At 34.0% G+C, this 26,280-nt stretch overlaps 1 protein-coding gene across 7 annotated transcripts in view; it reads left to right on the top strand.

Annotated features, from left to right (window-relative positions):
• The window catches only part of CCDC91 (coiled-coil domain containing 91), a 331,386-nt gene that overhangs the window by 199,902 nt on the left and 105,204 nt on the right, over window positions 1-26,280 (top strand). For 6 of the 7 annotated variants that reach the window (XR_013364095.1, XR_013364094.1, XR_013364092.1 and 3 more), the window contains one exon: window positions 3,359-3,466. The exons of the other annotated variant lie outside the window; for it this stretch is intronic. Coding sequence is in view for 3 of the 6 variants with exons in the window: in XM_077870587.1 (XP_077726713.1) it covers window positions 3,359-3,466 (108 nt within the window). In the remaining 3 variants the exon portion in view is untranslated. The remainder of the gene's footprint in view (window positions 1-3,358; window positions 3,467-26,280) is intronic. 7 annotated transcript variants of the gene reach the window in all.

Below are 26,280 nucleotides of genomic sequence, written 5' to 3'. Positions count from 1 at the left end.
ATTTAGTGATTTTTAAAAATACTAATCTTAATCCAAGAATCATCATTCATCAAACAGCTATTGCCTGTGTCTGGTGTGTACAAGGAACTTTGTAGAAAGCTGTGTATGATACACAAAGATGAGTAAGTTAAACCTACAATCTTGTTTGCGTATTTCAAATTCTTCTTAAAAGAAGTATGGTCATTAGTTTTCCTAAGCTCAGTGAGTTAAATCCCCTGGGCTGACACAGACTATACCTGATAGAACTGAGGCTAAAACCTAAATGTGTTAAAAATTAATAAAATTTTCCCTGCCTTTAATAGCATTTTTCAATATAGGATGTTTGTATACATCTTTGTTTTTCTGCCTCTACAAACTATGAGGGACTTAATGCTTTTTATATTTGTTGAGGGTAGTTTAAAATTGTTTGTAAAGGAAAAATTATTTCAGGTACTTCTTTTAGTGTTGTTTCTTATATCTGATATTTGTAGACATAATTACAGAGGAAAAAATAAATTGCAGGGAAATTTTAAAATTAACGTTCATCTTTATACTTAAAATACACAAGAAAGTTTTAAAGGCAATTATTGTGGTGTATTGGAAAATAAGTATCCAGTTTTATAATGATAGAAATCACTGTAAAAGTAGTGGCTAGTATCAATTTGTGTTTGTAGTGTGTCCATAATGATTAATACTGTAGTTCTAAAGAAAGTGTTGGGAAGTTACCTCTTTTATTTCGACTGTGACACTAATATTACAATGTTCAATAGTAGTAGGCTACATTTTAAACAATCTTGTTACTGCATACAAGGTTTTTTAAATATTTGACATGTGCTTGTTTTAGTACCATCCTGCCTCCACTCTTAACTCCAGCTATTCTTACCTATTTAATATTCTTTACATATAACAGTGAGCCTTACAGGCAGACTTTGGGCATATTTTCTTTGATACATACCTTGCATATACCTAGGGTATGTGGTTATCTAGAGAATGTTTCTCTTCAACAACAGACTGAACTCAATGAGGAAGACTTTTTTTTTTTTTTAATCTTTGTATTCTTAGTACCTACCTTCATGTCCCTTTTGTAGATGGGTGGATTTAAGTAACTGAGTGGTGCTAAGATGAGAGGTTTGAACTATAAGAAGGCTGGTTACTTCTGCATAGCTTTTCACCATGTTCCATAACCACAGCTGTGACTGTTGACACATTATTCTATAGTGCTTATCTTCTTGAAGTTTGGAAGAAGTTGAGTATATGGTATACAAATCAATCACTAGGAAAAAATATCATTCCATTGTGTTTCTTTTTTTTAAGATTTTATTTATTTATTTTAGAGAGATTGAGAGCACACATGTGCAAATAGGGAGAGGGGGAGGGGGGCAGGGGAGGGGAGAGAATCTCAGGCGGTCTCAGCTCTGAGTGCAGGGCTCAACACAGAGGCTTGATCTTACCACCCTGAGCTCATGACCTGAGCAGAAACCAAGAGCTGGAAGCTTAACAACTGAGCACCCAGACACCCTTCCATTGTGTTTCTTAATTATGATGAGAAAAAGTTTTAGTTCATTAAGTCACCTGTTCCTCCAAAGGATATAATCTACTGAAAATCTATATAATCTACTAAAGCGGGGTATTTAAACTGTGCGATTATTTGAAACCATGGCCAATAGGGAAGTGAAAAGTCCTTTCCATTAAGCAAAACAATTTTGTCATATCCAAGTCCCAAAAAAAGAATGGCACTTCTTTCTATCTACAGAAGATGTTGTGAATATACCCAAGAGAATTATCTATAACTATGATGTTCTTTAAATTTTCCAAGGTCCAACAAACAGTATATTTTGCCAAAGTTAAATTATAATTTTACATTAGCTAGCCATGGTTTAAGAGGTTAAATTTTGAAGCCTTATATAAATTAATCATTGTAGAATCTTTATTATTATTTTTATTTTTTATGTTTTATTTTATTTAAATTCAATTTGCCAACAGTTATGGAATCTTTAGAGAATATATAATGTGTAAATGAAGGGCTGAGGCAGTTGTATTAAGCACTTCTTTAAATTTTAGTTAAAAATTTCGCTCAGAGTTTTGTTTTCCTTTACTAGTTGGCTAGTAATTATGCAACTTCAGAGTGACAACTATTGAATTATAGGAGTGGTAGCATCATCAGACAGTTTAACATTTGCAAAACAAGGTTAATTATCTGAAAATTTGAGACTTGTCCGGAGGTTTAAAAAAATATTTTTGTCTCAGTTTTTAAAAATATGTGCATATTTATTTAGTTCCTTAATGCATGTTGTTTCCAACCAAGTAAATCTATTTTCAAACAGAGATTATTTAAGAGATTTGGCTTATTTTTCTTTTCTTGGTGCATGTGCCAAAGGTCTGTTTTCTATAAGACATGTGTCTGTTTCAACTTACTATTTTGATTATGAGTAGTTTATTATCCAGATAGACCTTCAAAAATAGAATGTTTGCTAAAGAATTCTTATGTATATGGTTGAGTACATATTTTAGAATGATTTAGGATTTATAAATAGCATGTAATATAATATTGGGAACATGTTAAGTATAACATATAATGCTTTAATAAAAAGGAGAGAAAAAAGATGATAATGTTCTAAGCATTTCCAATAAGGAAGTGCGTGGGTGGAACATCTTCAAATGCTGATTTGGCTTCCCTTAGAACAGTGTTAATGTCCTTATATTTAACTGACTCAGGTTCCAGCATTTACACTACCCACTTCAGTTTGTCCAGTCTCCCAAGTTTTATTACTTTTTATGAATACTGCCTTGAGATTCTGACTTCCACACTTTGACTTCTACCTTTTTATATTAGGGGCGTGAACTTCCTGGGGGGCAGTTCTTTTATGTATGAAATTGCTCAGAGTTTCCATCTGCTTTTACTTGACTTGTGGTCTTGAAGATCATGCTTGGCCCATGGGACATTACAGTGTGCCGAGAGGATGTGGAGTTTTGTCAGCCAGTGAAATATGTCTGTTTTTTTTTCTTTCTTTCTTTCTTTTTTTTTTTTTTTTCTTTTCAGCAGCTTTCATACACTCCTCATCCTGTGTGGTCTTCAGTAAACTGAATTTATATTTAACAGAACTACTCACCCTCTTTATCATTTTCTATGACTTGGCCTTTTTTAAGGAGAAGGTGTGTGGAAGTAACATCTGAGCCAAAAAGCTGTAGTGTTGGCAATAGGAAAACCTAAAACTGAAAGCTTCAAGTAGGTTATATATGAATGTGTTCAATATTCACACATGTGTGTTTTGTAATGCTGAAGAGTATCCTATTTAAGATACGTAAAACTGTCAAAAAAAAAATCCTTATGCCAGCAGTAGACTCTGTGATCCCAATGACTTTTTGTGCTTGTTTTTAGGCACTACTACAGTCTTCAGTTAAGCAGCAAGTAGAAGCTATTGAAAAACAGTACATTTCTGCAATTGAGAAACAAGCACACAAGTGTGAAGAGCTGTTAAATACTCAGGTAATAAAATTGCACATCCATTATATATTGACACTTTTCTTCTGACTCTCCTCCCCTGAGAGCTCTATAACTGTTTATTCGGTTTCGTGCCATTTACTTTCCCTGGTGGATTTTGGAGAAAAAAAAATATGCTTGTGTAAACTTAATGTTAAAGCTTGGGAGATTTATAAAAGACTAAAAATAGAGCTAAAGGCCTAAAATGCCTGGCTCTCCCACAAATTAATGATGATTCTTATGTTAATTTCTCACTTATAATATTATTCAACAAATAACAGAGACAAAGAGATGACTATGAGTGTATTAGGGCATGGAAAATGAGTTTTAGGAGTCTAAGACTTATAAATAATATTTAAATTTTTAAAGGCACTTACTCATGTTTGAGTTACTTTTCATCACATATAGGCACTGGTTTCTATTTGAATTTTTTGTTTCTCTTCTTGATTTAATGTCTTAGAAGACGTTAAAAACATTATTCGCTTATTTACATTGAACAAGCAATTGAAGGACATTTGTGGAGGTGTTATATAAGTAATATATTCTCAGAAATACTTTTCAATAACATGAAATTTGGTAGGTGATAATAAAATAAGATTTATTCATTTATTTATGAATTTATTTATTTGAGAGAGAGAGAACAAGCACACACACAGAGGGAGAGTGAGGCTTGGACCAGACCCCCCCTCTGAGCAGAGACCCCAATGCCCAGGAGCCCCAAGGTCATGACCTGAACTGGAGGCAGACACTTAACCAATTCAGCCACCCAGGAGCCTCAAAACCAGCTTTATTTAAGGGAGCTCTTTTATATTATGGGAAGAAAATACACTAAGAATTTGGAAAACAGAGTTAGGGGTAGAATTTAAATGGAGACTTATAAATATGCTAGCCCATCCCTGAGATGGGGTCAATTCTATTAAATTTTTTCAGTGTCGTTTTAATAAATGGCTTGAGAGAGGAAATACACAGGCAATTTTACAAGTTTAATACAACAATTATATTCTTTTGGGTGGTGAAATACTAAGTCATCAGAGGTATGAAGTGTATGACTTTGTAAATGGACAGAGGAATCACAGAGATAAACTAAGGTCACAGAACTGTGAAACAGCAGAAAGCATATATTGGCCAAGATGGGCCAGGTTATACCCTAAACTCTCTGGCTTCAGACAGCAAAGATTTATATCTTACTCATGCTACGTATACACTGAGGGTTGTCTTGGGGATTGGTGCTATGTTGTCCTTACCCTAGTAGTTCCTTTGTGGAACATTACCTGTTATCATTGCAGAGTGAAAAGAACCCCAGTCTTTTGCTACTAGTAATTCAATATTCTGGAGTGGAAATGGCACTTTGACTCTCAGTTTTTATCCATAGTACTTCACTTCAACATAGTGGGGCCAGCTAGTGAGATCCTACTATGAATCCGGAGGGGAGAAAGCAGGAAATACTTGGTTAGCAGCACTAGTTATCCCACAGTTGGCCCTTATGGTTGCCAAATATTCCCAGTCTCCATCTTACAGGCAAATTTACTTACCCTGTCTCCTTAGGAGAAAATCTGAAAGTTCTGACCAGCTATGGCCTCAAGTTCAAAAGTCCAGGATGTTTAGATGATAGATAGGGAATGATGTACTACAGTCTCTACATTATCAAGTCCAGATATATAGGCCTCTTTGACCTAAAGAACTAGAAACTAAAATATATGTTGTTTACCTTCAACATATTTGGTCTACAGTGGCAATATAAAGGTATTTACTATAAATGCTCTTTGTAGGAAGAATGAAGAATCAGAGACGCACAGCTATTATTAGTATGTAACAATTCTAAAATCTCAGTGGACTCTCAGATTAAGTAAGATCTCTATTATGCAGATAGGATTGCTCTTTGATTGACCATGATTCTCTGTTTAGGGTTTAGGCACAGGTTTTCTAGTCCATTGTTCTTTATGATCATATAGATTTTAAATTTTTCAGTATCTTTGTTGGCTATATCTGAGTATTGGTGATTATACCATTTCTCAGACTGCTTTTTATTATAAAAAATTGGGATTCATGGGTCATTTTATTTTTTTATTTAAAAATATTTATTTATTAGAGAGAGAGCACAAGAGCAGGAAGGAAGGGCAGAGGGAGAGGTAGACTCTTCTCTGAGCAGAGAACTCGACTCGGGGCTCCATCCCAGGACTCAGAGATCAAGACCTGAGCTGAAAACAGATGCTTAACCAACTGAGCCACCCAGGTACCCTGGCATGGGTCATTTTAGATAGCATACAGTGACAGTTCAGGGTAATGGTTCTTTTGGCTCCTTATCTGTTTGATTACAATCAGCTCCATTTGTCAAAGACACACTCACAGTTATTTTATAGATCTATTGCCTACCTTTAATATATTTATATGCTTTTCACCCCTATATTTATTAGCCTATTTGTCTGTGTCTTACTCTTTTTCTGATTAAAAATAACTTCATTTATCAAACCTGGGTTGAAGAAACTCCAGCGGTCTCCTTTTTCCAAACTGTTCCAAATGAAGATATGTACAGGGCAGTCACAGCTTTATTGGGTCTGTGCTTGGAGACATTTGAATTGATAGAATCTTCAACAGTGGGTGTGGCTAACATATACATGGTTTACTAATTGCTGTAGGGTTGAATTAAGCTGGTCTTTGTTGCTTCAAAGCCCTACATTTTCTCTTTTATAAGTTGGGGTTGGGAAGGTGGTTATTCCTGCAAGTCCTCAAATTTCTTAACTTTTCCTGTTACCTATAACTCGATTTTTATGAATTATATTTTTCTTGTGAATTCATTGCTGAACTTTCTTTTTCTTACAGTGCCTTGTCAGAAAATAGCCATTTTTTTTGAGCTAATAAATGAATTCAGCACAGTGGTAGGTTAAAAGATCAACAAACAAAAGTCAGATGTGTTTCTATATACTCTCAATGAATATTCAAAAAAGAAATTAAGAAAGCACTTCAGGGGTGCCTGGGTGGCTCAGTCAGTTAAGTGTTTGCCTTTGGCTCAGATCATGGTCCCAGGGTCCGGATTGAGCCCCAAATCTGGCCTCCCTGCTTCTCCCTCAATCCCTCCCTCCTCCTGATTTCTCTCTCTCTCTCAAATAAATAAACTCTTCAAAAAAAAAAAAAAAAAAAAACAAAAGAAAAAAAAGAAAGCAATTCGGTTTACATTAGCTTCTTAAAGAACAAAATACCTGGCAGTGAATTTAACCCAGAGGGTGAGAGGTTTATCCACTAAAAACTACAAAACTGGGGTGAAATAATTAAAAATAACCTATATAAGTGGAAGGACATTCTGTGTTCATCAATTGGGAACATTGGGTGAAGAGCAATCCAAGATTACCTCAGGATATTTTAAAGATCAGAAGCAGTTCTGTATGATGAAAGCTATTTAAAAAACTAAACACTAAGAGGGGTTGTGACCACTAGGTAAAATCACATAAAGTGTAGAAACAGTGATCTCACACTTGTTTCTCTAATCATATTTTATTAGATGCCATTTGAAATTTGAAGTTAGTAAACTTAATTTACAAAAATAACAGCTGGATGTTTCCTTAGAAATAGTTTAGCCTTTGTGGGTATGTGTGTGTGTGTGCACATGTGCTGGCATACCTTTCTCTTTTTTTTTTTTTTTCAAATTAAGAATTTATGGGAAAAGCAAGTAAACACTAATTCAGAGTAATTACAAGCAGGTGTCTGGAATCTGACTGCCTGACTTTGTCACTTTGTAACTATGTCACTATGTAACTATGTTAGTGTGTCACTATGTAACACACTGACTTTGTGTTACTATGGAATGTCCTTAGCCTCTTTGTGCCTCATTTTTCTTATCTTTAAAATGTATACACAAGTAATTCCTACCTCCTGGAATTGTTATGAATATTATATAACATCAGATTTGCATAGTGCTTAGACTAAAACCTGACGCATTCTAGGTGTTCAGCGGATACTGGCTGAATTATTTTCATCTTTGTTATTCTTGGTCAAGATATTCTTGGTCAAGGTATGGCTACTCCCAAAACCAGAGTTAGAACTCACGTTTTCTTTTTTCCAGCCTGTAAAAGAAAGGCTACTTATTTTTAGTTCATATATTATCTGTGTTTGATTGTAAAAAGTCAACCTATTTTAATTTTTATGCATTTACTTTGGGGCCTCGTGTAGTATTTGAATGCTAGATCAGCCTTTTGTCTTTCACTCTTTTCCTTATTTAATGAGAGCCTTTTATATGACTGGCATTCTGCTGGATTAAATGGATATAACATGAGCAAGACCCAGTCTTTCCATTAATATTAATAAGCAGGGGGAAACCGATGATACTACTGTAAAACTGTGGTAAATTATGATGAAATAAATGTTTTGTTAAAGGGGTATATAATTCCTTCCTATATGGTGAGGGACCACTTATTGGACTAATGATGAGTTCTTTCAGGGTTTATGGGTCTAAGTGAGGTCAGAACTGAGAATTTAGCAAGAGAGGTAGATGGAATAGTATATTCACAATCTTTAAGATGAGAGAGTACAACACAAATGTTTGACAAGAGGTAGTGAGGCTCTTTGAGTCTGCCAAATGAGAGATTTTATTTTATGCCGTAGAAAGGATAATAAAGGGCCTTGCCTGCCAGGTTGTCTGACTAGAAATTGGGTGCTGTTAAAAGACACTAACTAGAGAAGTGACATTTGTTGAGATTTGCATTTTAGAAATATTACTCTGGTAAAGTTTTAAAAACACTTGATGGAAGATAGTATTAGAAACACATAAATCAGTAAAAGGGCTATTACAGTTCTCATAGTGGGAATGGTGGTGGCCCAAACTAAGGTGCGTGGGAAAGAGAGATTTTGATGGTTTTGAGTCATATTAAGGGAACGGAAACCAGAGAATTTGTGGGAATAGAAGAGAGGAAGTCAGTGTTGATTGATAAAAGATATATTTACACACACACACAAACACATTTTATATACATAAATATGTATTTATATACATGAGTATGTTTTTGTGGATGGTAACCAAATCTTTGGTTTTGGCAGTTCACTGAAATAAGAAATTTAAGACCTGCAGCATGGTTAGGGTTGAAAATTTTGTGTTTTGGACATGTTGAGCTTGTAGTGCCTGTGGAATATTCAAGATCAGAGTATGTAAGAGAACTGAATACAGAGTCTGGAACTATGAGAAATCTGCTAATTATGAATTTTAAAGTCATAAATATATAGAAGGTCAGTGAAAGCATGTCTGTGGATGAGACCAGAGAATATATAGAATGAAAAACAGTTCCACCTAAGGTCTTGAGAGGGACCTCAATATGTAATGGATTGGGTAAGAGAGCTCATGAAGGAAACTGTAAACTGGCAAAAGAAAAAGGAGGAAACCTACAATACCTAGGTCATAGGAAGAGCATTTTTACAAAAATGTGAGTGGTTAACATTTTCAAATAATGCAAAATAAGCGAAGTCTGGATTTACAGATGACTTGGATAGGGCAAGAATGTCATTAACAATAGTTTCACTGGAATGGTGGAGGAATAAAGTAGATAATCAGATGAGAAAAAAGGAGATGAAAAAATAAAAAAAGGTCTTTGAGAAGCTTGGATGATAAACATAGAAGAGCACTGTAGGTAGAAGGAGCAATTAAGGGGAAATTTTTCCCCTTTGTATTTTGGCCAAAAGTTGAGCTCATTTAAGCATATTTATGGGCAAGAATATAGAAAAACTAAAGATTTAAAAAGAAAAAAATGGATAGATGTCCCTAAGACCGAGGAAATAATGAGTAGAGGTTAATTTTTATTAGATGAGCAAGTATTTCAATGCATGCAAGTGTGAATTTGTGCATGTGGATGAAGGGTTGTATACGTGCATAGATATAAATATAATTTTAAATATCATTCATACTTTTGAATTATAACATCATTAATTCTATTTCTGGGTTCTTTTCCAGCAGCACTTGAAAAATCAAAATTTCTATGAAGGATATATACAATATATTATTATAATCTAATAAGTGCTATTGATAGATGTATATGGAATGTTACCAAAGCACACAAAATAAACTATCTGCGTTCTTTGTCCTTACACTTTAAAAAAAAGAAAACTGAGTTTCTTTTTCTTACAGTGCCTTGTCAAAAATGGCTAAAAGTCACCAACACATGTTTTTAATATATTATCTTCCAATATCTTCCCTTAGAACTATAAGTAGTCATTTGAATCAAGTACAGAATATAAATTCCACCAAAGTTAGGTTATGTGTTTATTTTATATTTTCCTTTATCTTCAAAGCTTATCAGTTTTTTGGGATATGCTCTTAAGTACAGTAAAATAGGCTTGTTATTGAGAAATGTATATATCCATATGTCCAGTGTCACAATCAAGATACAGAAGATTTCTGTTAACCCCAGAAATTCTCACATGCCTTTTACAGTCATCCCCCCCTTAACACCCCTTAACAGTAGCCCCAGGCAGCCACTGATCTGTGTTTTCTTGCTATTGATTAGTTAGCTTTTATAATTTCATATAAAATGAATTAATGTGAATTTTTTGATAGCTACCTACTTTGGTTCAGTATGTTTCTTGAGATCATGTGGTTGGTTACCTGTATTAGTAATCTATACATTTTGATTGCTGAGTAGTATTCTCTATGGAGATACAGTATATTGTTTATCCATTCACTAATCCTTGGAAATTTAGATTGCTTAATGTTTGAGGCTGCTGTTGATATTTACATAAAAATCTGTGTGGGAACATATGTTTTTATTATTTTAAAATATTTAGGTTTGGAATTGCAGGATCATATGTTAAGTCTTTAACTTTACATCCAGCTTCCACACTGTTTTCCAGAGTTTTTTTTGACATATTATATCCTCATTGTAATATATGAGAGTTCTCTTTGATCTGAATCCTATCAGCACTTGGTATTGTCAAGGTTTTTCTTGTTTTTTTTTTTTAAGCTTTTATTTATTTATTCATGAGAGATTTATTCATGAGAGACACAGAAAGAGACAGACAGACAGACACACACACACACACACACACACACACAGGCAGAGGGAGAAGCAGGCTCCATGCAGGGAGCCTGATGTGGGACTCAATCCTGGAACTCCAGGATCACGCCTTGAGCTGAAGGCAGATGCTCAACCACTGAGCCACCCAGGCATCCCAAGGTTTTTCATTTTAGCTTTTTGTCTTCCTTGGATGGGGAATGGTATCTTAACTGCTTTTATCTGAATAACTATTGGTGATAAGCATCTTCTCATGTGCTTACTTACCATTTGCATATTTTCTTTTGTGAAGTGTATGTTTCAGTCTTCCACTCATTTTATTTTGTCGTCTACCTTCATAATTTTAGTTGTTTTTATAAATTCTAGATGTCAGTCCTTTGTGATAATATGCATTATGAATATTTCCTCGGTTTCTGGTTTCCTTCTCACTTTGTTTATGGTGTCCTTAGATAAATAAAACTGTTTAATTTTGATGAATCCAAACTTACCTTTTTTTTTTCTGGATCATACTTTTGATGTATCAAAAATCTTTGCCTAACCCTAAGTCACAGTGGTTTTCTTCCATATTTTCAATAAGAAGTTTTATGTATTTTCTTAGGTTATGTATGTGATCTATTTTTTAATTTGCTTGGTGGGGTGTAATGAGATAGTCAAGATTTTCTTCCCTTCCAATGACCTCCAATATGAATATCCATTGATTTCAGCACCACTTAAAAAAAAAAAAAACACAAAAGTATCTTCTCCTTCATTGTATTGCCCTCACATCTCTGGAGAAAATAATTTGACCATATGAGTGCAGATTTCTGGATTCTTAATTTTGTTCTCTTGACCTGCTATTTTTCAACCTTGGCAATATTGACATCTGGAGTTGAATGATTCTGTTACAGAAAGCTGTCCTGTGCACTGTAGGACATATTTAGTAACCTACTTTACTCCACCCCCTAGGTGCCAGTAGCATATGCTTTGTTGTGATAACCAAAAATGTCTCCAGATTTTGCTACATGTCCCAGGGGAGAATGCAGGTAGTAAGTCACCCTTGGATGAAAACCACTTATGTGATCTTGTTTTCTGTCTGTATACCAATACCATACTCTCTTGATTATAGCTTTATAGTAAGTCTTAAAATAATGTGTGTAAGAACTTCAACTTTATTCTTGAAAATTGTTTGGTTAGCCTAGATGATATGCATTTACTTATACATTTTATACTCAGCTTGTCAGTCCATTTAAAAAAAAAAAAAGCCTATTGTGATTTTGATTGGAATTGCATACTCTATAGGTAAGTTTAGAAAAAAAAAAAAAACCTTCCATCTTAATGATACTGAATCTTCCAATATCTGTGAACATAGTATTTTTTTCCATTTTATTAGGTCATATATAATTTCTCAATAATGTTTTGTAGTTTTCAAAATACAGACCCAGGCATACTATGTTAAATTTATTTGTAGGTGTTTCCATTTTAAAATGCTATTTATAATAGCATTCAGATTTTCTTTGCTAGTATATTAATGTAGTTGTTTTTGTATATTGATTTTCATCCTGAGATTTTAGTAAATTCACTTTTTAAGTCTGTAATTTTTTTTTGGTTCATTTCCTAGGATTTTCTCGGAAAATGTCATCTGAGAATTATTCAGTATTCCATATTATGCAGAATTATACTTTGTTTGCAATTTCTATGTTGTTCTTTTTTTTTTTTTTTTCCTTGCTATTTCACTGCCAGGCTCTCCAGTATAACACTTAATACATGTGGTGACAGCATCTTGACTTACTACTAATCTTGGGGAGAAAGCATTCAGTCTTTCACCTATAAGTGTAATGTATTATAAGTTTGCCACTGATGCCATTTTTGAGGAAGTTATTTTTTGTTACTATTTTTTGAGAGTTTTAAATCATGACTGGGGGATCTCTGGGTGGTGCAGCGGTTTGGCGCCTGCCTTTGGCCCAGGGCGCGATCCTGGAGACCCGGGATCGAATCCCACGTCGGGCTTGAAGGTGCATGGAGCCTGCTTCTCCCTCTGCCTGTGTCTCTGCCTCTCTCTCTCTCTGTATGACTATCATAAATAAATAAAAAAAATAAATAAAATAAAAAATAAATTTAAATCATTGACTGGGTGTTTACATTTTAATTTACTTTTCTGTATCTATTGACATAATCATGTGTTTCTTCTCTTTTATATAATGTTATATCTTATATTTGATTTTATCTATCAAATCATTGTTATGGTCATGGGATAAATCCTATTGTTAATGAGAAATTTCCATTTTATATATTGCTCTTTTCAATGGGATAAAATTTGGTTGAGAATTTTAGTGGCTATGTTCCTGAGAATATAGGTCTATCATTTTGTTTTGTTTTTTCTTATGGTATCTATTTCTGGTTTTGGTGTCAGAATAAAACTGACTTTGTAAGTAAGATTTCTTCCTTCTCTGTTTTTGAAAAGGATTTGAATTGGATTCGTATTCTTTCTTTAAATGTTTGGTAGGATCCCCTGGAGAAGTCATATAGATCTGTATTTTTCTTTGTCGAGGTTTTTAATTAGTAATTCTCTATTTATTCTTCATTAGTTTTAATAATTTATGTCTTCAAAGGAACTTTGCATTGCATTTGAATTGTTAAATTTATCAGAAAAATGTAATGGTATCTGTTAGTGCCTATATGTTTCCTCTTCTTTTCCTCATACTAGGAATTTATATCAACTGGTTTAGATTTATTACTTTGTTAATCTTTTTTAAGAAGCAGTTTTTTGTTCTATTGTATCTTTATCTTTTATTTCATTACTTGTCTGATCTTTATTATTCCTTTGAGTTTTTTATAGTTCTTAAGATAGAAGTACAAATACATGATTTTAGAGCTTATGCCAGCTGCTGATTCCACTACATTCCACATATTGTAATATGGCCTGTTTTCATTTTCATTCTACTTGAGATGCTCTAAAAATTTCCCTGATTTTTGTACCTATGAGATACTTATTTATTTATTTATTCATTCATGAATTCATTTACTTATTTGATTTCACATTTTTATTTAAATTCCAGTTAGTTAACATACAATATTAGTTTCAGGTGTAGAATTTAGTGATTCATCACTTACATACAACACTGCGCCATTAGAGTTGTGTTGTGTTGTTTACATTTCCCCTATTTCGTGGGGGTTTTTTTCTAGTTTTCTTTTTTAATTAATTTCTAATTAAAAATTTTTGTATTGAGAATATATTCTATACTAAAATCATTTATTTTCAACTTATTGAGACATTTTGTAGCTTGACATATATTCTATCTTTATGTATATGCTGTGTGCACTTGAAAAGAACGTGTATTCCACTGTGGTTTTGGGTGCAATGTTCTATAAATATCAAATCAGGTCATTATGGTTGATAATGTTTTTCAATTCTTCAAAATTCAAAATTTCCTTCTTTCAGTTACTGAGAAAGGAGTATTGATCTCTCTGATTATAACTGATTTGTCTGTTTCTTTTTCCAATTCGTTCAGGTTTTTTTAATGTACTTTGCTACTTTGTTGTTGAATGCATAAATTTATATGTTATTGAAGTTTTAAATTTATACGAAGTCCAGCTTGTCAGTTTTTTTCTTATGTATCACTTTTTTGATGACCTAGCCTAGGCCAAAGTCAAAAAGATTTTCTTCTGTTTTGTTTTAAAAGTTTTAGTTTAGTTTAGGGCAGCCCCGGTGGCTCAGCGGTTTAGTGCTGCCTTCAGCCTAGGGCGAGATCCTGGAGATCCAGGATCCAGTCCCACGTTGGATTCCCTGCATGGAGCCTGCTTCTCCCTCTACCTGTGTTTCTGCCCCTCTCTCTGTCTCTGTCTCTGTGTCTCTCATGAATAAATAAATAAAATCTTAAAAAAAAAGTTTTAGTTTCTAATTTCAATTTTCAAACTATCCAGTTGTTTTTATATGTGGTTCCAGATATGGATCGAAGTTTTCTCTCTCTTTTTTTTTTTTTTTTTTTTTTTTTTTAATATATAGATACCCAAGCATTACAGTCTTAATTGCTGAAAAGACTATTCTTTCACAGGTAAATTTTCTTTGTATCTTATTAAAAATCAATCATATATGTGTGTGTTTATTATTTAACTCTATTGGTTCTATTTTTCTCTCAACTCCTTTTTTTTTTTTTTTTTTTTATTTATGATAGTCACACAGAATGAGAGAGAGAGGGGCAGAGACACAGGCAGAGGGAGAAGCAGGTTCCATGTACCGGGAGCCCAACGTGGGATTCGATCCCGGGTCTCCAGGATCGCGCCCTGGGCCAAAGGCAGGCGCCAAACCGCTGTGCCACCCAGGGATCCCTTTCTCTCAACTCCTATACTACTAGTCTTGAAATAAGATAGCATAATTCCTCCAATATTGTTCTCATATTTCAGAGTTGTTTTGGCTCTTCTAAGTCCTTTGCATTTTCACATAAATTTTATAATTAGCTTTTCAATCTGTACAACAAAGCAGGCTAGGATGTTATGAACTGTTTTTACTCATATTAGTTCTGACACCAAATGTGTGGATTGTAACATCAAGCAATTCCTCTAGTTCTCCAGCTGGCTGTTGTATAAGTCAATTTAATTTTGACACTATCCAGAGTTAGTGCAGACCTCACTGGTTAAGGGCTTAGTCCCATATGACTACCCCCACGGCAGATGCCATTTACAAGTTCTGCGCCTCCTATATCCCTGACCAACTGGCTATAAATCAAGGAGTTCCCATGACTCCCTCTCAGGCTAGTCAATAAATCCCTAGACCTCCTGTATTTCTGATCAAATGACAGTAAATTGAGGGTTTCAACGATCCCCTCCTAAGGTTTGATAATTTGCTTAGAACAGCTCACAGAACTCAGAAATGTTCTTTATTTACTATTAACATTTATTGCAAAGTATGCTGCTCAGGAATAGCCAAACAGAAGAGATGCGTAGGGTAAGGTATGGGGGAGAGCCAAGGGTATTGTGGAATTTCTGTGCCATCTCTCAGTGTGTCACTCTTCTAGCACATTCACCCACCAGTCTAGATACTGTCTAAATCTAAATGTTATTTAGAGATTTTTATGGAGATTTCATTACATAGGCATGATTGATTAAATCATCGGCCATTGATGATTGACTCAATCTCCAGCCCCTCCCCCTCCTTAAAGATTGAAGAAGAGGGTGAGGCTGAATGTTCCAACCCTTTTATCACATGATTGGTTCCTCTGACAATTGGCTCCATCCTGAACCTACATAAGGGCCCACCTTAAGTTACTCATTAACATTAACATAAACTCAGGTATAGTTGAAAGGGGCTTTACGTGAATAACAAAAAATGCTCCTTTTACTCCTCTCAATAAGGAAATGCCAAGAATTCTAGAAGCTCTGTGCTAGGAACTGGGCATGAAGACCAAATATATATTAATTATTCTATCACAGACATTTCTTGGGATGGTGTTGAACCTATTTGGGTGTAATTAGCAACTTTACAAATTGTCTTTTTACCTAAGAACATGGAGCAATCTCCACCTATTTAAGCCTTTTAAAATTTCCCTGAGAAGGCGGCCCAGGTCGCACAGCGGTTTAGCACCGCCTTCGGCCCAGGATGTAGTCCTGAAGAACTGGGATTGATTCCCATGTCGGACTCCCTGTGTGGAGCCTGCTTCTCCCTCTGCCTTGTGTCTCTGACTCTCTCTCTTTCTCTCTCTATCTCTGTCTCATGAATAAATAAATAAAATCTTTAAAAAAATTTTCCCTCAGAAATGTTTAAAAATTTTCACTGTTAAGGTTTAGCACATCTTTTGTCAAATTTATTCCAAAATATTTCATTTCTTTTTTTTTAAAGTAGGTATCACACCCACGTGGAGCTGAATGTCAGGCTTGAACTCACAACCCTAAGATCAAGACCTGAGCTGGACACTTAACCAACTGAGCCACCCATTTCTTATTTTTTTAATGATAGTTTGACTTTTATATTTTTTTCAACTTCGGTTACCCAGTGCCTGTTGCTTGTATAAAGAAATACAGTTGTTGTTTACCAGTCTTGTATTCTGTGATGATGCTAAAATCACTTATTAGTTTTAACACCCTTTTTTGGTAGAGTCCATAGGATTTTCTACATAGATAGCTATTTGCCTGATAATAAAAATACTGTTGCATCTTCCTTTATAATTTGATGTCTTTTGTGTTTTCTAACTTTTGCACTGGCTAAACCTCTTGTCTAGTATTGAAGTGAAGGGATATCTTTACCTTTTGCTTGATCATGGGAAGAAAGCATTTGGTCTTTCATCCTTAGCTATAATGCTAGCTATAGATATCCTCATAAAAGCTCTATTAGGTTAAGTATTTTCTTTCTATTCCTCATTTTTATTCTGGGAATAGATGTTGGATTTTGTAAAAAAAAAATAAAATAAATAAAACAAAAAACAAAAAAAACTATCTATCTATATATATATAGAGAGAGAGAGAGAGAGAGAGATTTGGTATATGTGTACTTTGTCATAATATTATCTTCCTTTAATATCTATAGAAACTTTAGTGATGTCTCTTATCTTGTTCTGGATATTAGTAATCTGTATCATTGTTCTCTTTTGTGGATTATTTTGTAGAGATTTATTGATTTTTAAAAATCTTTTCAAAGAACTGGGTTTTGGTTTCATTGATTTTATTCTTTGTATTTTTTTCTTATTTCTATATCATTGACTTATACTCAGACCTTGAATATTTTATTTCTTTAATGATTTCAATTTGTACTTCTTCTCGTGTCTTAAAACCAGAAGCTTAGGCTGCTGGTTGGAAACTTTTATTATTTATTTATTTATTTGTTTGTTTGTTTATTTATTTATTTATTTATTTATTTATTTAAAGATTTTATTTATTCACCTGAGAGAGAGAGAGTTAATGAGAGAGAGCACAAACTGCATTGGAGGGGGCCAATTGGGAGAGAGAAGCAGACTCCATGCTGAACAGGGAGCTTGACATGGGGCTCGATCCTGGGATCATAACCAAAGCTGAAGGCAGACGCTTCACCGACTGAGCCACCCACGTGCCCCTGAAACTTTTATTTTTAAAAAAGGCATTTAGTGATATATTTCTTTCTAAGTACTATTCTGGTGCATGTCTCACTTTTTGTCTTTTCTTTTTTAGAGAGAGAGAAAGAATCAGGGGAGGGGCAGAGGCAGAGAGAGAAGTGAGGGAATGCTTGGTGTCGAGCCCAAAATGGGGCTCAGTCTCACAACCCTGAGATCCTGAGCTGAAGTGAAATCAAGAATGGGATGCTTAACCTACTGAGCCACCCAGGCACCCCTTCTCACATTTTCAAATGTCATGTTTTCATTTTCAGTGAGTAAAATTACTTGTAATTTTTCTTTTGATTTCTTTTTTTATCCTTTGGTTATTTTGAAGTGTGTTATTTAGTGTTAAATATTTGTGGTATTCTACATATATTTTTTAAATTGGTTTCCAATCTTATTCTGATGTGGACAGAGAACATACCTTATGTTATTTAAATACATTTTTTGAGATTTGTTATGGCCCAGGATATGCTCTCAGTAAATATTCCAATGTTCCTTATCTACTTGAAAAGAACACACATTCTTCTGTTGGTAGAGGTTTTTTTTTTTTTTTTATAAATGTCATTGAGATGAAGTTTTTTGGTTATGTTGTTCAAGTCTTCTATATTGTTACAGATTTTCTTTCTAGTTGTTTGCCAGTTAATGAGAAGAAAGTGTTGAAATATCTGACTATGCTTATGGATTTGACTCGTTTCCCTTGCAGTTCTGTTTTTTCTTAGGAATTTTTTTTTTCTCTTCTTAGGAATTTTGACATACTAAACATTTAGGATTAAGTCTCCTTCATATAATTTAAAATTATAAAAATGCCTTTTCTCTGATATGTTGTTTATTATGAAATATACTTTGATATTATATAGTTTCTCTACCTGTCTTTTGATTATTGCCAGAGTAATATATTTTCCCCTATATTTTACTATTTTTCCACTTTACTTTTTTTTCAAGTTATTCCCCTTTTAAACTATTTCTGTCTTTACGTTTAAAGTGGGTTTGTTGTAGAAAGCATGTAGTTGGCTCTTACTTTTTTTGTCTAATCTAATAACCAAAGCCTTTTTATTGTTGTTTTTGAAACTCTTTACATTTAATTTGATTCTTGAGACTTTGGGGTTTAAATGTATGATCTTGCTGTTTGTTTCCTATATGCTCCATGTTTTCTTTGTTTCTTTTTTTTTCTTTTTATGCCTACTTTTAGATTATTTTAATGATATCATTTTATGTTCTTTGTTGGTTAATCATGTACAACTCTTTGTTGTGTTATTTTGTGATTAGGGAAGGTTGGCGAACACTTTTTGAAAGTAGATAGATAGCAAATAGTTTATCCTCTCTACTGAAACTATTAAACTCTGCTGGTATAGTGAGAAAGTAGCCATAAACACTCTGTAACTGAATGGCCATTGCTATGTTTCAATAAAAGTTTATTTACAAAATCAGGCTACAGATTAGATTTGAACTGAAGACCATAGTTTGCTAAACCTCTCTTGCTGTAGCAGGACAGGAACTGGTTTAACTTGGAGAATTTTAGGATCTTGAGTTCTTGATTTCCTTTTTATAGTATATTTTTTCCTCAAGTTTCCTTTATCATGAGAATCCCTTGGATTCCTTGTTAATAATATTCCCTTTCCTGCAGTTTGATACAGTAGTTCCAGTGGAGCAAAGGAATATATAAAAGTTTTGAAATTGGCAATATTTAGATATTTTTAGCCTATAAAACCAGCATTTTTATATGCTTCAATCTATTGCATTTTTAACAAGAATCCAGGTGTGTATCTTGTTTCCACCATATTAGGAAACATCATTTTGGACAATGTTTTCTAAATTTCCTGATTATGAGAACACTGGGGATATTTATTTATTATTCAGATTGATAGGATTCTCCTCTATTTTTATTCTTAATGATTTAGTTGGAGCCCAAGTGTATGTATCTTTAACAGGCAAATCAGGTAATATCTATGAGAGAACTTTGAGAGACACTGTTTTAGTATTGCCTTTATATTGCTGATCTTCAGCAACCCTTATTCTTAATTTCTCATCCTTCAAGTTTCAGAAGTATAGAGGAAATGTAGTAGGAACTTACTCCTACTTTTCTTAGGTGTCTTTAACCTTCAATCAATTAAATGGATATGTTGAAGAAAGAATATGTTATTATTGATGTCTTGTGGACTGAGAAACACTTCAAATGATGTCTTTTATTCTTTATTAGTAGTTTGGATTAGAGCAACTGTATAATTTCTTTGTACTTATTTTTAAAAATCTCTAAATTAGAGTTAAGTGTAGTATCGAATAGGTGCTATGTAAGGATTAAGTGAAGCAAAGTGCCAGTATATAGTAATTATTCAATAACCAGTAGCTGGAGTTATGTGGAGAAATCTCTCGATTTAGTTCCTTTGTTATTTGTGATTACAGTTATGCAAAGGATGTCCATTATCCTGAAATACAAGAAATAGTTCACTATTTTTTTAGTGAATTATTTTTTAAGATTTTCTATTTGAAAGAATGTTTAGATTTTTAATCTAGTTACAATTTCTATCAGCATTTGCTAATTGATTTTTTTGGAAACATAATTTCCGTATACATTTTGGAAAATTTCTTCTTCACCAATTTTGAAACTTGGTGTATCACATCTTCTTGCAACTTTTGGTAATTAAATAGAATAAACAAAAAATAATAGATAAGCATTAAGATTTACCTGGTTTCATAGCAGAGGAAAATAGTTTTTTCTAATATTCTCCTAGGTTGTCTGACCATGGCCTTGTAAATTGACATGACAAAAGAAAGGAGATAACCATACAAATTTATGTATGTATTTATTTATTTATTTATTTATTATTATAATTTATTTATTTCAGATTTACTTAATATAATTTTACATGACATGAAACCTTAATAAAGAAATAAAGAACACCCCTCCCCAAAAGAAACAGTTAAACTTGAGCATTTTTTTACTAGATTCAATGCGGAGTAAAAAATCATAGAAAAACATGATAGGTCAAAAGGGTGGGAGCTAAGGGTAGTAAACTGAGTGCAATTTAGCAAGACCTGTTATTTGGATTCTTTTTGTCATCCACCTGTCTTTAGAAATAAGGAAGCACCCTTTTTTCAGTGTAAAAGATGGGCACCTCTGACATGAAGGTCTTACCATTTGCTTCCTGGGGGGGCGGTGGGGAGGGGTTGGTGGAGGCCAAAGAATTCTTTCTGCATCTGCCATTTCTTAAATTCCTTTAGCTTAAAATATTTAGTATGTCAAGGTGCCAGAATTTGGGATAGTGTGTTCTGAACCCCATCAGTTTCATGATGACATATTTGCTTCAGATCTTTTAAATTTGGGGGGGACATTACAAATAAAGCTAAGTCTCGCTTCTCTATCATACTTCCCTTCCTTCTCTAAAGGACAAACATTTTATAGATATTACCGTGTTTTTACTCTTGCCTCCATATGCCCATCCATACTTGTTCAGTATTTGGTTTTACTTCTTAAATTCCCCCAAACATTATTGTTTTTATTTATTTTTTTATTGTGATATACTCAATTATTTTTCTTTACCTTGTACTGCTTGCCTTCTCTCTTTCATGTGTTCAATTTACTTCTTATATTATCTTTATTAATTGCAAAGTATAAACATTATTAATACTTGTTTTCTGAAAAATTTGTTACACCATAATTTTTGAATATTTCAGTACTATGTAAAATTCTGTAGCAGTTGTTTTCCCTGAAGAATTATTCCATTGACATTAATAATATATAGTGTTTCTTATGAGATGCCTAATGTTGCTTCTATTATTGATATTTGATAGATCATCTATCTTTTTGCTTTGTATTTTTTTTTGATAGCTCATTTTATCCTTGATGTTCTGTAATTTTACTCTGATGAGCTTATAATTTATTTTTAAATTTATTTTGTATATATCCTCTACAGGGACAGTGATAGCTAACTACAGGGACAGTGATAGCTAACTACCCACCCAAACTTTTTCCTCTTATTTAGCATATGGTTGTCACTAGCTGGCTGCTGCTCCCTGAGGGGATCTTTCCCTATACCTTTGGGGGGTTGGTGTAATTCATAAATTCTTTGTTTGCCTGTATTCTTCCATGAAAGGAAGTTAAATCCCTTTTGGATTCAGTAGTTTAATGTATGTCATGATTTTTCTTGACAGTAAACAAACTTCAAGTAGCTTAGTTTTCCACCAGTGATTTGGAAGTGCAAGTAATGTGTGTCACTTCCTGGCCTAGATGGTTAAGTAGATGGGCTTTGCCATCTCTTTTTTCTTTTGCCTATAAGAGAAAAATATTAAGATTTTTGTCAATAGCAGAACCACAGGTATGGGGAGATTGTGTCTATGAATTATCACTTGGAGGGAATCTGTCATTTGAGACATTTCCCTGAAATAGAAAGATAACTTTTATCGTTTTAAGTCAGTGAAAATTTTGGAATTACTTGTTGATAGCAGCCAGCATTACCTTAATACATCAAGCCTCATTTGGCATCATTTTCTTTTTTTTTTTTTTTTAAGATTTTATTTATTTATTCATGAGAGACACAGAGAGAGAGCAAGGCAGAGACACAGGCAGAGGGAGAAGCAGGCTCCATGCAGGGAGCCCGACCTGGGACTGGATCCCCGGTCTCCAGGATCACACCCTGGGCTGAAGGCGGCACTAAAGTGCTGAGCCACTGGGGCTGCCAGGCATCATTATCTTTGAAAAACTTTTGTACTGTTAATAAAACCCAAACTTTACCACAGAAGTATATATATCTAGAAATTTGTTGCAAAGTTTAAAGATAAAAATATTATTATAATAAATAAATATAGAGAGGAAGTCAGACAATTTGAGTCTCAAGTAAAATAAGTCCTTTGTTTAGGACAAGGTAAAAGAGTTTGTTTTAGTTAAAAATGGATAAGATTTAAGTATGAATGTATGAAAGTATCAAAAAATAAAATTTTTTAAAAAGTACCCCAACATTTAAAGAATTGGTTTAATTTTTAAGATTAGCTTTGAGCTAGAATACATTTAAAATGAAAGAAAATTATATCTGGGTTTAATTAAGATTAAGGAATTCATGATTTATCCTTGGTGTCCTGCATATCACACTTGTTTTGTTTTGTTTTGTTTTGTTTTGTTTTTTTTGTATGGGACTGGCATTTGATCACAGTAGGCTTTTTATTTGAATGTTAGTATATTACATCTCCAGATTATAGGAAGTTTTAAAACATTTCCTGTATTCATTTAGAGAAAAATTGGTAGCGATAAGTTGTTATACAACACCCCCTCTCATTCTGCTTGGGCAGAACAGAAAAATACTGTGGGAAGAAAATTTTTTACTCCATCCTTCTAGGTTCTTTTGGCTGGTCTATTAATTAAATTGACATAGAACAGATTACAGGAGAAAAACAAATTTAATTATACGTATACAGGAACCCCCATAAGAATATGAGTCCCATAGGCAATCAGGCTTATATTGCCATCCTGAGCTGAGGAGAAGAGGGTAGGAGTCTGAGATTTCAAATGGCAAGAATATAATTCACAGAAAGATAAACAAGGAAAACAAATGTGTCCATGCTTTACAGATACAGTGGGACACAGAGAAATTTGCTGTCCAGGCCCTGCCAAGCTTCCCCATCCCACAGTTTATTATCACACTTAGCCCATATTCTTTATAGTTATCTCTGATGTTAGTTCTCTTCCTGGAACAAGACCTCTAAATTCTTTCAGGCAGTTAAGGGGGAGATAAAAGCTCTTCCTGAATCTTTTCAGCCTTGAATGACTTCAGCTCAAAGTGTGATCCATGTGCCAAAGTAGCACATTTTGGCAAGAGAGGCTTGTTCTGAACACTTTCACACCTTCAAAATAGAAAAAAAGAAACAGAAAAGTACACAGAGAAACAAATCAAGGGCAAGAAAGTAGAAATAAAGCAAGGAGCATATTGTTTCATCACATGCTAGTGAGATTTTGCATGTGTGAATCCTGTAGAAACAATGAGAAAAGTATTTAATCTTGTTCAAGACATTAATACTTTAGGACTAAAAGCAAATCTTTTTGGTGGAGTGGGAGAGGTAATTTTCTTATTGGCCAGAGAATTTGGAAAACAATTAAATGGATATAAGCCAAGGGTTTCAGGTATAATTAGCTAGCATATTGGTAATATTACAGGCCCTGGGATCATGACCTGAGTTGAAAGCAGATGATTAATTGACCAAGCCACCCAGGCACTCCTCAAATTATTTTTTTTTTATAGTCTACATCAGAGTTTAATCTACTTTAATCTTTTTTTCCAATTTTAAGTCTCATCTCTTGACATCCAATTTAGGAGTTGGTTTGTAATGTTAATTTTTGTTTATAAAGTTCATTTTAAAATGAATATTTTAAAGCAGATTTTGTTAATAATGATGTATATATGAAATCATAATCTACAATATGTGAAAATGTGATTTTATATATCATAATTTGCAAATAACATTTTATTTTATTTTTAAATATTTTATTTACTTATTTATTCATGAGAGACACAGAAAGAGAGGCAGAAACATGGGCAGAGGGAGAAGCAGGCTCCCCACTGGGAGCCCAGTGTGGAACTCAATCCCAGGACCTCAGGATCATGCCCTGAGCCAAAGGCAGATACTCAACCACTGAGCCACCCAGGTGCCCCTTGCAAATAAGATTTTAAAAATGAAATATTGCATTAAGAAAGCTGTATTTCTTTTCAAGATTTATTTTAGAGAGAGAGAACGTGAGCAAGAGGGTCAGGGGAAGAGAAAGATGGAGAGAGAATCTCAAGCCGACTCCATGCCGAGCATAAAGCCTGATATGGGGCTTGATCTAACAACCCTGAGATCATAACCTGAGCAAAACCAAGAGTCGGGTGTTTAACCAACTGCACCACCCAGGCGCCCCAGCTGAGTGTATTTTTAAGTTAATTTTTTTAGTATAGAAAAAAATTGTTTTGAACTGTTTGTCTTTCTACCTGAAAAAATTCTTGCTGAGGTCTCTGTTAATATATAGTGGTTGTGGGGATCCCTGGGTGGCGCAGCGGTTTAGCACCTGCCTTTGGCCCGGGGCGTGATCATGGAGTCCCGGGATCAATCCCACATCGGGCTCCCTGCGTGGAGCTTGCTTCTCTCTCTCTCTCTCTCTCTCTCTGTCTCTTATAAATAAATAAAATCTTTAAAAAATATATATATAGTGGTTGATGATTAATATGGAAGATATGATTCAAAAAATCCAAAATAAAGTAGAAAACACAGTGTTGAAATTACTTTCTGAAGAGTTCCATCATATTTTACAAAGTAAGTCTATTTTTTTTTCCTGATATTATTCACTAAAAAGCTGAATATAATTATCAGGATACTTTTTGAGAATTCAATGATCAAAGGCTATACTTTCAGGGATCATTTCTATAGTTTGAAAATTCAGTGATCAATGTTTTGTTTTGTTTTAAAAACTTGCTTGTGAAGCTCATAAAGTAGGATGGCTCTTTGAGCTTTATGTTATATTTGGATGAGGAGTTGGCACCTAACAGCATTCCCCATCCAGTTCTTGCTGGAGCCTTCCAAAAATTTCAAAAGGATACTGGTCTTTACATCTAATAAACTTCTGATTAACTTTATATCTTCAAAGCATTATTTGTGACAGATAGGGATTATGCTCTATCATTATTATTATTATTGCTGCACTAGTTTGGTATGTATGGGCAGGAGCTATTTGGGGAACTTTTTCTTTTACCAGTCATTTCCTACACAGAAGCTTCTTATGTGTAATCAGGGCATATTATTCAAGAGGATGATCTAGGGAAAATGTTAGTGAATATGAGAAGAGGAGTAGTGAGACTCAGTAGATATAGATGAAGGCACTGAATAAGGTGAGACTAAGGCTACCAAAGAAACAAAATAAAGATCAAAACCAACAGGAGACTTTCTGTACTGATAGCGCTCTTGCAAACATGGTGAACGTTTCCTAAAACTCGCTGGACCTTCTGCAAGAAGTGTGGCAAGCACCAACCCCACAAAGGGACACAGTACAAGAAAGGCAAAGATTCTCTTTATGCCCAGGGAAAGTGGTATTATGACAAGAAGCAGAGTGGCTATGGTAGGCAGACTATGCCAATTTTCCAGAAAAAGTCTAAAACTACAAAGTAGATTGTGCAGAGGCTTGAATGTTTAAGCCCAACTGCAGATCTAAGAAAATGCTGGCTATTAAAAAATGCAAACATTTTGAACCAGGAGGTAAGAGAAAAGCCAAGTAATCTAGTTCTGAGCTTCATATTTTGTTGTATTATGAAGATAATAAGATCTTGAGGTTAGGTTCACTTCATTTGGTTAGAGTTGGTCTTTTAAGAGGGAAATAAACTAGTGTCATCAATAAAATTCCCCTCCCTCATAGGACAATTTACGCTTGCAAAAAAAAAAAAAAACGGGAAGAAGAGGGCATTTCATATGTCTCTAATCACTCATATACATAATATCACATATATGATAAAAATGTATATAATCATTGATATAGTTTGCTGTGTCTGGGTACTGATGAATATGGATAAGACATCTGTTGGCTAAACTATAGCAGGCTCCTCTAAACCCCCTTTTTCCTATATTCAATATTGGCCTCATGCTTGTCATACTTGCATAGCCCAGTATTCGCAAGAATCCTGCTAAGTCAGTTAGAGAGAATTCCTCCAGCCCTTAATATCTGATCATATTCCTTGCCTTCCATCTTTGATATCTAAATCTTGACTAGCCTTTATCAAGAATTCGGTTATATCAGTTTAGCAAGAATCTCCCCCTACCCTTGATGTCTCATATTAATTTT

This window comes from Canis aureus, chromosome 25 (assembly GCF_053574225.1).
Source record: "Canis aureus isolate CA01 chromosome 25, VMU_Caureus_v.1.0, whole genome shotgun sequence".
Classification (NCBI taxonomy): Eukaryota; Metazoa; Chordata; class Mammalia; order Carnivora; family Canidae; genus Canis; species Canis aureus.
The sequence above is the reverse complement of the archived record's forward strand: the minus strand, read 5'-3'. Positions and strand labels throughout refer to the sequence as shown.